We start from the raw sequence: 11,068 nt of genomic DNA, 5'->3' as shown, positions 1-11,068 counted from the left end.
TCAATAGTATTATGATATTTGTGAGTAGCCTTCTCTCCCAAGTCTTAAGTGATAAAGGCCAGTAAAAAGAGTGATTCAAAACAGCATGGTGGAAAATTGTTGCTAATAAACTTTGAGGTTTATAGATTCGGCTAGGACCCTCTAAACCCTTAGTAATTGAAAGCCTGATTTTAACAGAACTACTAGGGAAGGCAAAGACATTGAAAATCATTGCTAATAAACTTTGATGTAAGTAGTTACAAGCCCTTTTGAGTCTCAACAAAGACCCCCTACAATTCAATACTGTAGAAAGTCTGATATCAACAGGACAACAGAACCACTAGGGAAGACATAGTAACTCTTTTGTATGTGATATATATGAATATCCTCCTCTCCCAATCTCGGAAAAAAGGCCAATTTTCCCATTAAAAGTTTTCATCAATTCAGTTTCTAAAAATTTATCAAATGCAAAAAAGTGACTGAAAGAGAAAGGAAAACTTCAAAATGTGGTACCTGCAGAGTGCAGAACTAGGTTTGTACTCTTGTACCATTGTAGGAAGCAAATGTAAAAATGTGTCAGCCTGTCAGCTATGAAAAATTGACGAAGATCAATCATGAGACATGCAACAGCTGAATTTAGCAGTAGTGTTAACTTGGCCCTGGTCATGAAAAACAATATTCTTTCCAGTAAGAAGGTTAGAAATACCATCATCAGCTTCATCATTAGCAACAAGGGTTTTCTTGCTGACAACACCATATATGTCAGTAAGAATTGTGAGAAATGAGAGTTCAAAATTTTGAGCCTCAAGTGCGGAGGTTTCTGGGAAGAAAAGGCCTGCCTTAGCAAACTCTTTAGCATCCTCATTGGAAACAGCTCTGAGGGAAACCATGTCAGATTTGTTTCCTACAAGCATAATGACGATGTTGTTATCAGCATGGCCACACAAATCCTCCAACCAGCAAGAGATATAAATCATGTAATAAAATCTTTGGTATTTGGTGATGTCATAGACCAGCATTACTCCTACAGCACCTCTATAATATGTTCTTGTCACTGCCCTGTATCTGCATAAACTCAAAGGAATTTATGATATCATCCACAATAAGGTTTTGGATAAGTAGTCTATCTTCTGATTTAGACCCCCATACAGTTTCCAACTACTATAATTTGACATCCCTCCCTTCCCTTTACCTGATCATTATCCCTTTCTTGTCATATGCCCCTCCCCCCCCAACCCCACCCCCCTTTCGACACAGCTCTTTGCTGGTAACTCACTTTGACCAAGTTCTATTCCTAGGCTAGTAGAAGTGTAGAATGGCAAGCATTTAAGGAAAACTTAATAGTTATAACAGAATACAGAGGGGAGATGACCTTCCTGTGTTGTAGACTGCTTCAGAAGGAACTCAGTCTACACGACACCCTAACTACAACACCCTGCCTCTTTCTCATTCTGGATTAGTGGTCTGTAATTCTAAAATATGGTGACAATGTATAATAAGCAAGTAGAATAGCATGCATTTAAAAAAAAAAATTAAAAAGCTGCTAGAATAGAAAAGATGAAAGATGGCCTCTGCGAGTTTGCGCTAAAGACTGTGCCCCGAGGGAACTCAGTCTAGATAAGACACTAACTGCCGGCTGTTCGGCTGTTGTGCCTCTATCTTATTCTAGATGAGAGGTCTACCAAACTAAACTCACTTTAGGACACAGGGAACAATTTTTGAGCCAATGTGAAGTTTTTTGTGTTCGATTTCAGGGCATATCAAAGTGACCAAGACTACAGGATTGATAAGGAGGAGAAAGAATAACAGTAGAGTCAGATACTTGAAGATTTGTAAGCATGTAGAGTGTTTGCAGGAGTAATCACCACCTATTTCTTCCTGTGTGCCTGCATGTCTTACATAGTCCTCGACATGTCTTACCTGACATCCAGAGATCCCTGACCCCTTAGTTTAATGGATGTCTTACATTGTCAAAAGGTAGAAGATATTCCTTGGTCTTCTTCTTAGCAGCTATTCCTGCTTTGAATGATGAATCAAATTCTCTTAATTGTTTGTATATTCGCCAAGTTGACAGTAAATTGTTTGTTTGGGTAGGGTTAAGTTTGCTTCTGTTTCAATGCTACAATGCTTTGTTTCTGTAACCCAACATCATGTGTTCAAAGAATAGTTCAGCTAAAAACTATAATCTCTCAAACTTACCTGTGTTAACAGCAGCAAGTTTCTCCCTTTGATATATATATGACCTGAAACTAGCTATTACATCCAAAACCAAATAAAACTTCCAAAGATTGCTCATTAAAAATGATACATTCATATATATGATACTCCAATTACCAACTACTAAAAAGTCAACAAGTAATCCGGAAAGATTGTATATAACACATTCTGATGCAAGATTAATACAATAAGACAGACAATGTCAATACATTCTAATACATCAAACCCATAATCTCAATACATTCTTCATCAAAACTAGTTGAATCAGATATCAGATATCAATATGTTATATCACACATCAAAAAGAGAAAAAAAAGATTCTTACATCCCTCTTAAACAGCTTTCTTAGAATCTAAATCCTCCTCCTTGACTAAAACACCAACTTTAGGATATTTCTCAATGAACTTAAGTTCCCAATCTTGAAGAACATCAAGTTCAGATTCACTAAGGCCATCCATATTACCAGTAAGATCCTGGGGATCAAAAGACATGAGGGCCAAAGCCCGGGTCGCATCCCTCCCAGCAAACATAGCATACGACCCGCCCGGCCCGTAAAAAATCCTACCCTTTGAAACATCGTATATGTTTCCTTTAATCGCCATTAACAATGGCTTCTTTGGGTCTGCACCATCGTATTCTTTGAGCTGCTCCTCTGTAACCTCACCCAGTTGAACTGGCTCCCTTTTCATGTCTTCTTCGAAAATTTCCTTCATTTTTTCAACGGATTTGTAATCGTCAACTGCAACAAACATGGTGCAAACTATCTTGTATGTTATTGTTGACACCGCCATTAGTATGATGAACGATGTTGGTGATAACCCTGTGTAATTCTCAATCGATTCCACTATTGTCCCGTAAATTCCCCCCATTTCTTTCTTTGATGTTTTTCTATCTCAGCTAACTAAAACCCTCTCTTCTTCTTCTTTTCTCTCCTTTTGTTTTGCCCTTTTCTACTTGCGAATACGAAGTCAATTTGTGTACCGTTTGTCACGTGGGCATCTGGCCAAGGAACTCGGGTCAAATTTAGCCTTTTTATTTTTATTTTTCTTTTGAAACAAATCAATTCATTAATTAAAATTAAAAGTTATACGGCATTTATAAATGAAATTTAAGTCAACAAATGCATAAAATTGAACCAAATAAGGGGTTCTTTCATCAAAGCTACGATCATTGAATAAATCTTGCACTGTGCTACATCTCTCACTCACATCGTTGGAATATACTGCCTTTTCGGGGAGACGATCTAATGATTTGTTGTAGCCGTAAGAATAATTTTCATCTGATTCACTTGAATGCCTTTAAAGATTTCACAACCGTTGCGATCCCAGACAACACTTTACCAACAAACCGATAATAGGGCAAAACATATTACCTTTTTAATAAACTCTAACACACACAGAAACCCTAAACAAAAACAAACTACAAAACTAATAAAAAATAATGACTCCACCCAAGAAAATTAAATAGCAAAACTAAAGAAATTAAAGGGAAAAGGGTCGAAAATAGTCTAATTTCCGAAGAAATTAGACTATTTTCGGCCTAAACGGCCAAGAAATTGGAGAAACCCTAGAAGATAAGAGGAGAGGAGCAGCTAGCCTTTTTATTTAAGAAAATGATAACATAAGATGCTAAAAAAAGAAATATTAAAAATAAAGTAACATTAATTACACCGATTTGTGATTTTATCATGAATTCCCAACTTATTTCCATTTTAGAAATTATATTTAATGCTTATATATAACCCTAAGGTCTACATATATCATTACCCTTTTATTTAATATCGTAATACTTGTATAAGTCAAGAGGCGGTATTAAGGTCTTTTTAGGTAATTTCTACAATCTCTCCTATATATATATATATATATATATATATATATATATATATATATATATATATATATATATATATATATATATATATATATATATTTGGAATGGAATCTCTCTTTAAGATTATACAAAGTATAATAATATAATAGAGATAAATAAACTATATGAATACAATATCAATTTAAAAATTAAAAATTTAGAATACGCCTCAGTTTATCTAGTTGATAATTTCATAATTAACACTATCTTTGGATAGAGAGAAATGGAGAAAAAAAGAAGAGAACAAAAAAAAGGAAAGGATACGCCATCCTTTGTTTTTATACCTAATGTTAGAGGTGGGCATGGGCCGTGCCGGCCCGCGGGCGGCACGAGCCCGTCAACGGGCACGGTGACCGAGGAGTGGGCCGTGGTTCGTGCCGTGAACACGATTTTAAGAATCCGACATGAGCACGACACGAACCCGTGGGCGGCATGGTAGTTTGGCCCGCTAACATGGCACGCTGGGCACGACCATAAAATAGCATAAATAACGAAATATAATAATAAAAATAAGAATAATAAAAAGAACAACAATAATATAATAAAAAAATAAACATAAATTATTAAAATTATTTAAATAGTATATTTATTTTAAAAGTTGTTCCAAAAAAAATTAAAAAATATTATGGACGGTCCGGTGCCCGGCACGGCACGCCAGACACGTGGGCCGTGCCGTGGATTGGGGTGTGCTAAATGGTGGCCCGGCACGGCACGACGAGGCACAGCTCGCGGCTGCCCGGCACGGTACGTTGCCCACCTCTACCTAATGCTGTGATGGAATTGGGACATGCATTTTCCTTTCCCTTTTAATAAACCAAATCCCTGTATCTCTTTTCTCCTTTTCTTTCCTATCCCCTTCTCTTCACTATTATTATCCAAACATGGTGTAAATCAACAACTTTTCACAAAAATGTATAAGTATTGTTCTTGAGAGAAGAGTTATAGGAACTTATCCTAATTGTCACAGAATAATCCTAAAGGTAAGTAATTGAATCTATTTAGGATTCCCACCATCAATGTGAATCCATTTTAGCTTGGATGAAATATTATAATAATTGATTCTACATTAATTGTTTTAAAAAAAGTAATACACCTGGAGGGAAAACAACTTGAATTTAAAGAAAATAATTGCAATTCATGAAGGCAATTTACTTGAGCAACAAAATATACAAAGGGAACAAGTGCTAGCCTAATGATAAAGAAAAAATCTTCTAATCTCAGGGTTGAGGATTCAATCTCTAATAAGACATATTTTGGGTGAGAGTTCATTTCTTGTTTCTTTATGACAAACGATTGTTAAAATACAGTCAACATTAATTAATTAATTAATCTAAATAAAGAGTGAACTCCTCTCTCTTCCTCCTCCACACCCTAAATACCGAATCTTTCTCGCTCATTAGCCACAAGGGGTTGCCATCATCATTTCTTTGATGGTGGTAAGCCCCAAATTTGTCTTTAATTTCTTAGTTTTTATTATGGAGTGAGGATTAAGATAGAGAGAGAAGAGGAAGAAAGAAAAAGAAGGAAAAATGGACAGCAGCGGAGTAGTAAAGCTGAATTTGAAAGCCCTAAACCATATCCATATCCATATCCTCTGCAAATCCAGCTTCAACCACTCATCCATCCATTTCCGATTTCAACCTCTTTCACACTCCTTCCTATCTCGTTCTCGCAACAACAACAGCCTTCTTTTCTCTCCCTCGCCTCTCTCCTTTTCCAAACCTGCTTCCAGATTCTCTCCACTGTCTACTCTTGGTAATGTACTAATATTTCTCTCTTTATATATGTTCTTGTAAATTGTAAGGTCAAATTCATGATGAATTGTGTTTATATATGACAGCTGAAAAGGTTAATGGAAGTGGTTTGCCTTATGGAGCTGCTCAGGCAACGGAACCCATTTCTTCTAATAATATGCTTCAAGTTGTTTTGGTGTCTCCTCAGGTATCTTACTCCCTAACTCATTCATGTTGATTTTGATTTTGCTTTAGGAATTGTTTGTCAAAATCCAGGTGACAATTGTTTTCGGAGAGAGATGTTGGATTATTAATTTATAAATATTAGTTTTCGCTTTAGGAATTGCTTGTCTAAATTGCACTATCAAATGTGAGAATTGAAATGGGAGGGAGAGATGCCGGATTGTTAATGTCTTTTAATTAGTTTTCGCTTTAGTAATTGCTTGTCCAAATCGCATTGCATTATCAATGTGACAATTGATTCCGGAGGGAGAAATCATTCATTATCATTCATCAATCAATAAACCTGAATTGAAGGCCCCGAACAATGCTAGGGAAATTGTATCATTTTATTGATTTAGTCTCCGTTTGGTTTCATGTAAAACATTTTCAAGGAAAAATACAATTGCAAATTAGTTTTCCTCTGTTTGGTTCCTTACAAGAAAAGTTATAGAGAAATTAAAAATAGGAGTGGAAATGTGAGGATGGATGAGAAGAAACTAAAAAGGAGTTAAAGAGGAGGGAGGAAAATCAGGCTTCCTTTGTTTTGTAAAGGAAAATGTTTTCTCGCATTGAGAGTGTAAAAATTGTTTTTCACCCATTCACGAACCAAACAAAGGAAAATGGGGAAAATAAGGAAACCATTTTTCATGAAAATATTTTACATCAAACCAAACACACCCTTAGTCTAATTGTCTAAGCCTCAAATGTAGGGGTGAGCATAGCAGGGTACCCTGTAAAAATCTCGAGACCCGGAATCGGAACCTGTTCAACAAGTTCCTAAAAATTGTTTCGATTCCGGAACAGGGTATTCTGTCTTTCAAAGTAAGCTTAATAGTTACTTGATTGTCTAGAATATTTAATACAAAATTACAAATACTTATATTAATACTATTAATTAAACCTTTAAGAGTAAGATTTAAAATGAATAAGAGGGAGAGAGGTAGGTGACGGCTTATATAATTTTAATATAGGGCTTTTATACTTGGGTTTAAATGATAGGTTCTGGTTTCATGTACCCTATAGGGGATCTATACTAGCAGGGTACCCTACAGGTTCCGAGTCCAAAATTTTACTACCCCGAACCGGAACCTGTTGCAACAGGTTCCCAATTTTATTACCAGGAACCGAAATCTGGTCTACAGGTTCCGGTTCCAAGTACCCTAAATTTTTGCTCACCCCTACTCAAATGTGTGTCTACTCCCAGGATGGCTATATCTAATTTGTACTATGTACTTGTTATCTTTAGCTCTTGTAATTAACTTTCGAATACAATTTTTCACAGTGAGCTGGCTATGCATGTGATTCATGCATTTTAATTCAAACAATTTCATAATTAGTCTGATTTAGTATTTTATTTCGTGGAGTAGCAGGCTAAATGTCTTAAATTGGTTATCAGCCTGAGCAATGATATGTGGACTTCAAAACTGTGATCTTAACTTATATTTCAGTTGATAGTCAGATACAGATCCTCAAAGCTTGCTTCAAATTATGGCCCTCTCTTTATAATCTGCAATCAACCTTAACTGAGTAGGGTATTTGTCTCTTAAACTTTGTGTTTGGCTTGTAGATTCCTGGTAATACCGGGTGCATCGCCAGAACTTGTGCTGCATCAGGTGTTAAACTACACCTTGTCGAGGTGAGCGTTTTGGTTAATTACAGGTGGTTGTGCTAATTAGTTTTTATATTATGATCAATTTCATTTTGTGCTACAGCCATTGGGATTTAAAATAGATGATGCCAAAGTCAAGCGTGCTGGATTGGATTATTGGCCGTATCCACGCTAGTTCACAATACTCATCTTTTGTATACTTGCATATCACAAATTTCAAGTCCTGATTTTTGAGTGAAGCTAGATGCTCTAACACCATATTGATCTAAGATTTCCACAATATATGATACTTGGTGGAGCTATACTTTCATTATAATAGGTGTTTAAACTTGGTAATGTACCCTTAACTGTAGCATAAGTTATGTAGTTGTCAAAGTGCATCCTTCCTGGGCTGAGTTTCGAAACTATTTCTCACTTCAAGTAAGATTTATGCTTTCCATTTATTTCCTTATCTATTTCCCCTGTTTTCTTGTTTCTTTTTCATGGCTGCACCCAATCAATGCAGGATGGAGAGAAACGGTTACTGGCTTTCACTAAGAGGGGGACTGCAATACATTCAGTAAGTATTATAATAAGCTGGTATAGTTTATTAGTTTCTTCTCTTGATCATGCTAGATTTATCTGAATAAATGATCTCTTGTGAAAGCAGTACTTACATGTAAACTTTGAGCAATGCATTCTTATATTCTTGTAGTTACTATCATATTTGGAGCTTTTGTATATTCTATTCTTTGGTTTAACTTGGTATAATCCTGTATAGTTTCTTGGTGGGTAAGGTTTGATTGCTTGGGTCTGCATAAGCCACAGCACTGCACATGTTTCTTAAACCCATCCGCCTCAGCCATCCGATGGCTATCTGTGATGAGGTAGAAAATAGATCTTGGGGTGTGGCCTTTGGAATGGGAAAGTCACTACCAAGCTTTCCCTCGATCTCCACTTGATGTTTGGTCCTGAATGTGAATAAAAGGTTAATAATGTACAGGCTGAAACTATCATGTGGTTTATTGATTGTACAGGCTGAAACCAAGACCAAACAAAATCATTTAGTTTCTATTTCAAGCTGTTGAAGCTTTTACATGTTCTAGTTGTTGAAACTTTGCCCTCATAATCTTTCTTGATTATTTGATTAAACTTTGCACTTTAATGCTTTGACCAAAAAGCTTAAGTATTGGATAAGGAATATAACACTACTACATTTTAAGTTTTAGGACTACTACTTTTTCCCAAATCATTTTGGGACTAAGGTTTTGTTGTTGTTGGTGTTTGCTCCTCGTGTTCTTAATAGAGCAATAATAACTTCATGAGGACGAAGTAGCAGATCTATTATCTACCTTATCTACCGTCAATACATACACAATGTATATTATTTCTTGTAAGTAGCTTATTAAAATAAATTAATAAACTTGTGTCTAGAAGTAGTTCTAGAAGGCATATGGGTTCAATTGTGGAGATACTAATATATTATCCCTCAAATGTCATCATTCTTCCAATTTCTGGGCTTTCCACTAAAATTTACGGCATCATTAAAGATTTGGTCTCTGTTTATGCAGGACTTCACATATAGACCAGGTGATTGGCTTGTGTTTGGATCAGAAACTAGTGGGCTACCCCCTGATGCGCTCGATGACTGCAGAAGTGAAGCATATGGAGGTGCAACCATTAAAATTCCCATGTTGGATACCTATGTCAGATGTTTAAATCTTTCTGTCAGTGTAGGCATCGCTGTTTATGAAGCTGCGAGACAGCTTAACTATGAGCAGTTCCAATGTTCTTCTGATGCCTGTATCAACAGTGAAATTCCATTTATCACAGAAGATATTTTTGCTTAGCCACTGTCATACTCGAATCGGATTGAATTCTATTATATCCAGCACCTTAACAAATTTTTATAGCACTTAATCTAGTTAAAGGCCCTGGGCTGTGCTTTGGTTAGCTAGACCCGGTCCACATACTCCACAGCATATCCCACAATCTGTTAGTTTCGAATCAGGTTAATTTTAGAAGAGGATTGGGTTGGTCAATCTCTATATTCTGATTTTGTAGCGCATTTTTTTTTTTTTTTTTTTATGATACTAAGTATTATTTCATATGTTATCAAGATTATAGAGTTTTTTTTGAGTTGATTCATTTTGGACAAGTTTCAAGTATAATGGAAAATAAGATATCAAGGTTCAAATGAATCAACACCAATGATTTGTTAATCTGTAATTTTAGCTCAATGGTTTCCACGCTTCAATGGTGTTTATTGATATCTACTCGTAGTGTTCTAATAGTGTTCTCACTTAGGTTCTCTTTATTTCAGCTTAATTTCAGTTCAGTTCAGCTCCTAATTTCCTTCTCTATTAAAATATTCATTTCAGCTCTATTCCATAAATGTGAACAGGTCCTTAGGCTCATTTAGCTCACCTGATTTTATTGAAGTGAATTGATTAAGATAGACTTTATAATGAATAAAGATAGATTTTTTAATGAATAAAACTTATTCTTACTAATTAAAATTGAATTTTCTTCATTACTATTGCCTTTTAGTGTAAGAGTTCAATGATTTTTAGTGATTGAAGTTGATTGCAAATTAGATGTTGCACTTGCTTAAAATGAAGGTAGCTTAAACATAATGTTAGTCGTTTTGGGTTTAGTTTGATCTCGGATTGGATACTTTTATGTGGGATGATTGGATATGAGCTAATTTTGCTAGGTCTAGGTGCAACTACATGTAATTGCTGAAGATGTGCATAAATACGACAACTAAGCACTCAACTACTGACCCGAAAGTACTAGCTGTAGTTGGTGATCGAAAACTTGTCAAAGGTTAGAGGCCTGGTGGCTTAGTTTCAGAGTCACTTTTGTATTAAAAATTAGAGGATGTTACAAATATTTAACTAGGGGTGTCCATTATTCGGATAAACCGAAATCCAATCCAATCCAAACCGAATTATTGATTCGGAATGGATCCAAACTTTAATTCGAATCGGATTCGGATTGGATTGGATTGACCTTGTTTGGATCCAAAAAACCGAATTAACCTAAATATAAAACCATACTTTTACAAATATTGATTGTTTATATCAATCATGTAAATTATGTTGATGATTACATTAATATAAATTATGTAAACTATGTTTTCAATCCTTGTATTAATAATGTACAAATTTATAATTGCTTTTTTATTTTTATAATCACTTTAGACTCTAAAAATTTGCAATGTATTTCAAGGAAAAGAGATGGAACTTCAGTTCTTTGGAAAGGGCTGCGACAGACCGAATACGTTTATGTTTCAAATGATTCATATCATCAAGTGTACCCATTCCAAATTTCATTCCAATCAAATGATCCGCAGCTGCCAATATATCCCACGGTAACAAAAACGTATTGGTTTCGGGTATATCCAGGTTTAGTCGCCGGTTCATATTTCGTCGACCAATCCTTCCTAATTCGCATC

General features: G+C 35.5%; 2 protein-coding genes and 1 pseudogene across 2 annotated transcripts; 1 reads left to right on the top strand and 2 right to left on the bottom strand.

Annotated features, from left to right (window-relative positions):
• Positions 1-587: 587 nt before the first annotated feature.
• LOC145591686 (ras-related protein RGP1-like) lies at positions 588-2,275 on the bottom strand. The gene is made up of 3 exons (XM_081648192.1): positions 2,179-2,275; positions 1,676-1,754; positions 588-1,044 (listed from the first exon to the last, which is right to left on the bottom strand). The coding sequence occupies exons 1-3, from the start codon at positions 2,273-2,275 to the stop codon at positions 588-590; spliced, it is 633 nt and encodes a 210-aa protein (XP_081504318.1).
• Positions 2,276-2,328: 53 nt separating this feature from the next.
• On the bottom strand, positions 2,329-3,117 carry LOC145592926 (putative steroid-binding protein 3 pseudogene; annotated as a pseudogene).
• A 2,255-nt stretch (positions 3,118-5,372) lies between these two features.
• On the top strand, positions 5,373-9,523 carry LOC145591369 (uncharacterized). Its single transcript, XM_081647802.1, has 7 exons — positions 5,373-5,820; positions 5,906-6,006; positions 7,588-7,656; positions 7,733-7,791; positions 7,989-8,049; positions 8,135-8,188; positions 9,180-9,523. The coding sequence occupies exons 1-7, from the start codon at positions 5,595-5,597 to the stop codon at positions 9,456-9,458; spliced, it is 849 nt and encodes a 282-aa protein (XP_081503928.1). The 5' UTR covers positions 5,373-5,594; the 3' UTR covers positions 9,459-9,523.
• Positions 9,524-11,068: the final 1,545 nt, after the last annotated feature.

Source organism: Chenopodium album, chromosome 18, assembly GCF_948465745.1.
Source record: "Chenopodium album chromosome 18, dcCheAlbu1.1, whole genome shotgun sequence".
Classification (NCBI taxonomy): domain Eukaryota; kingdom Viridiplantae; phylum Streptophyta; class Magnoliopsida; order Caryophyllales; family Amaranthaceae; genus Chenopodium; species Chenopodium album.
This window is presented reverse-complemented; position numbering and strand designations above follow the sequence as displayed.

Bases quoted from the DNA above. Each gene is read 5' to 3' on its own strand.
- LOC145591686 (XM_081648192.1), bottom strand. From the start codon at position 2,275: ATGAGCAATCTTTGGAAGTTTTATTTGGTTTTGGATGTAATAGCTAGT. The intron at 1,755-2,178 runs GTAAGTTTGAGA...TCAATCCTGTAG, and splicing joins ACTTGCTGCTGTTAACACAG to TCTTGGTCACTTTGATATGC. The intron at 1,045-1,675 runs GTGAGTTTAGTT...GAGTTTATGCAG, and splicing joins ATTGTTCCCTGTGTCCTAAA to ATACAGGGCAGTGACAAGAA.
- LOC145591369 (XM_081647802.1), top strand. From the start codon at position 5,595: ATGGACAGCAGCGGAGTAGTAAAGCTGAATTTGAAAGCCCTAAACCAT. The intron at 7,657-7,732 runs GTGAGCGTTTTG...TTTGTGCTACAG, and splicing joins TTAAACTACACCTTGTCGAG to CCATTGGGATTTAAAATAGA. The intron at 8,050-8,134 runs GTAAGATTTATG...CAATCAATGCAG, and splicing joins GAAACTATTTCTCACTTCAA to GATGGAGAGAAACGGTTACT.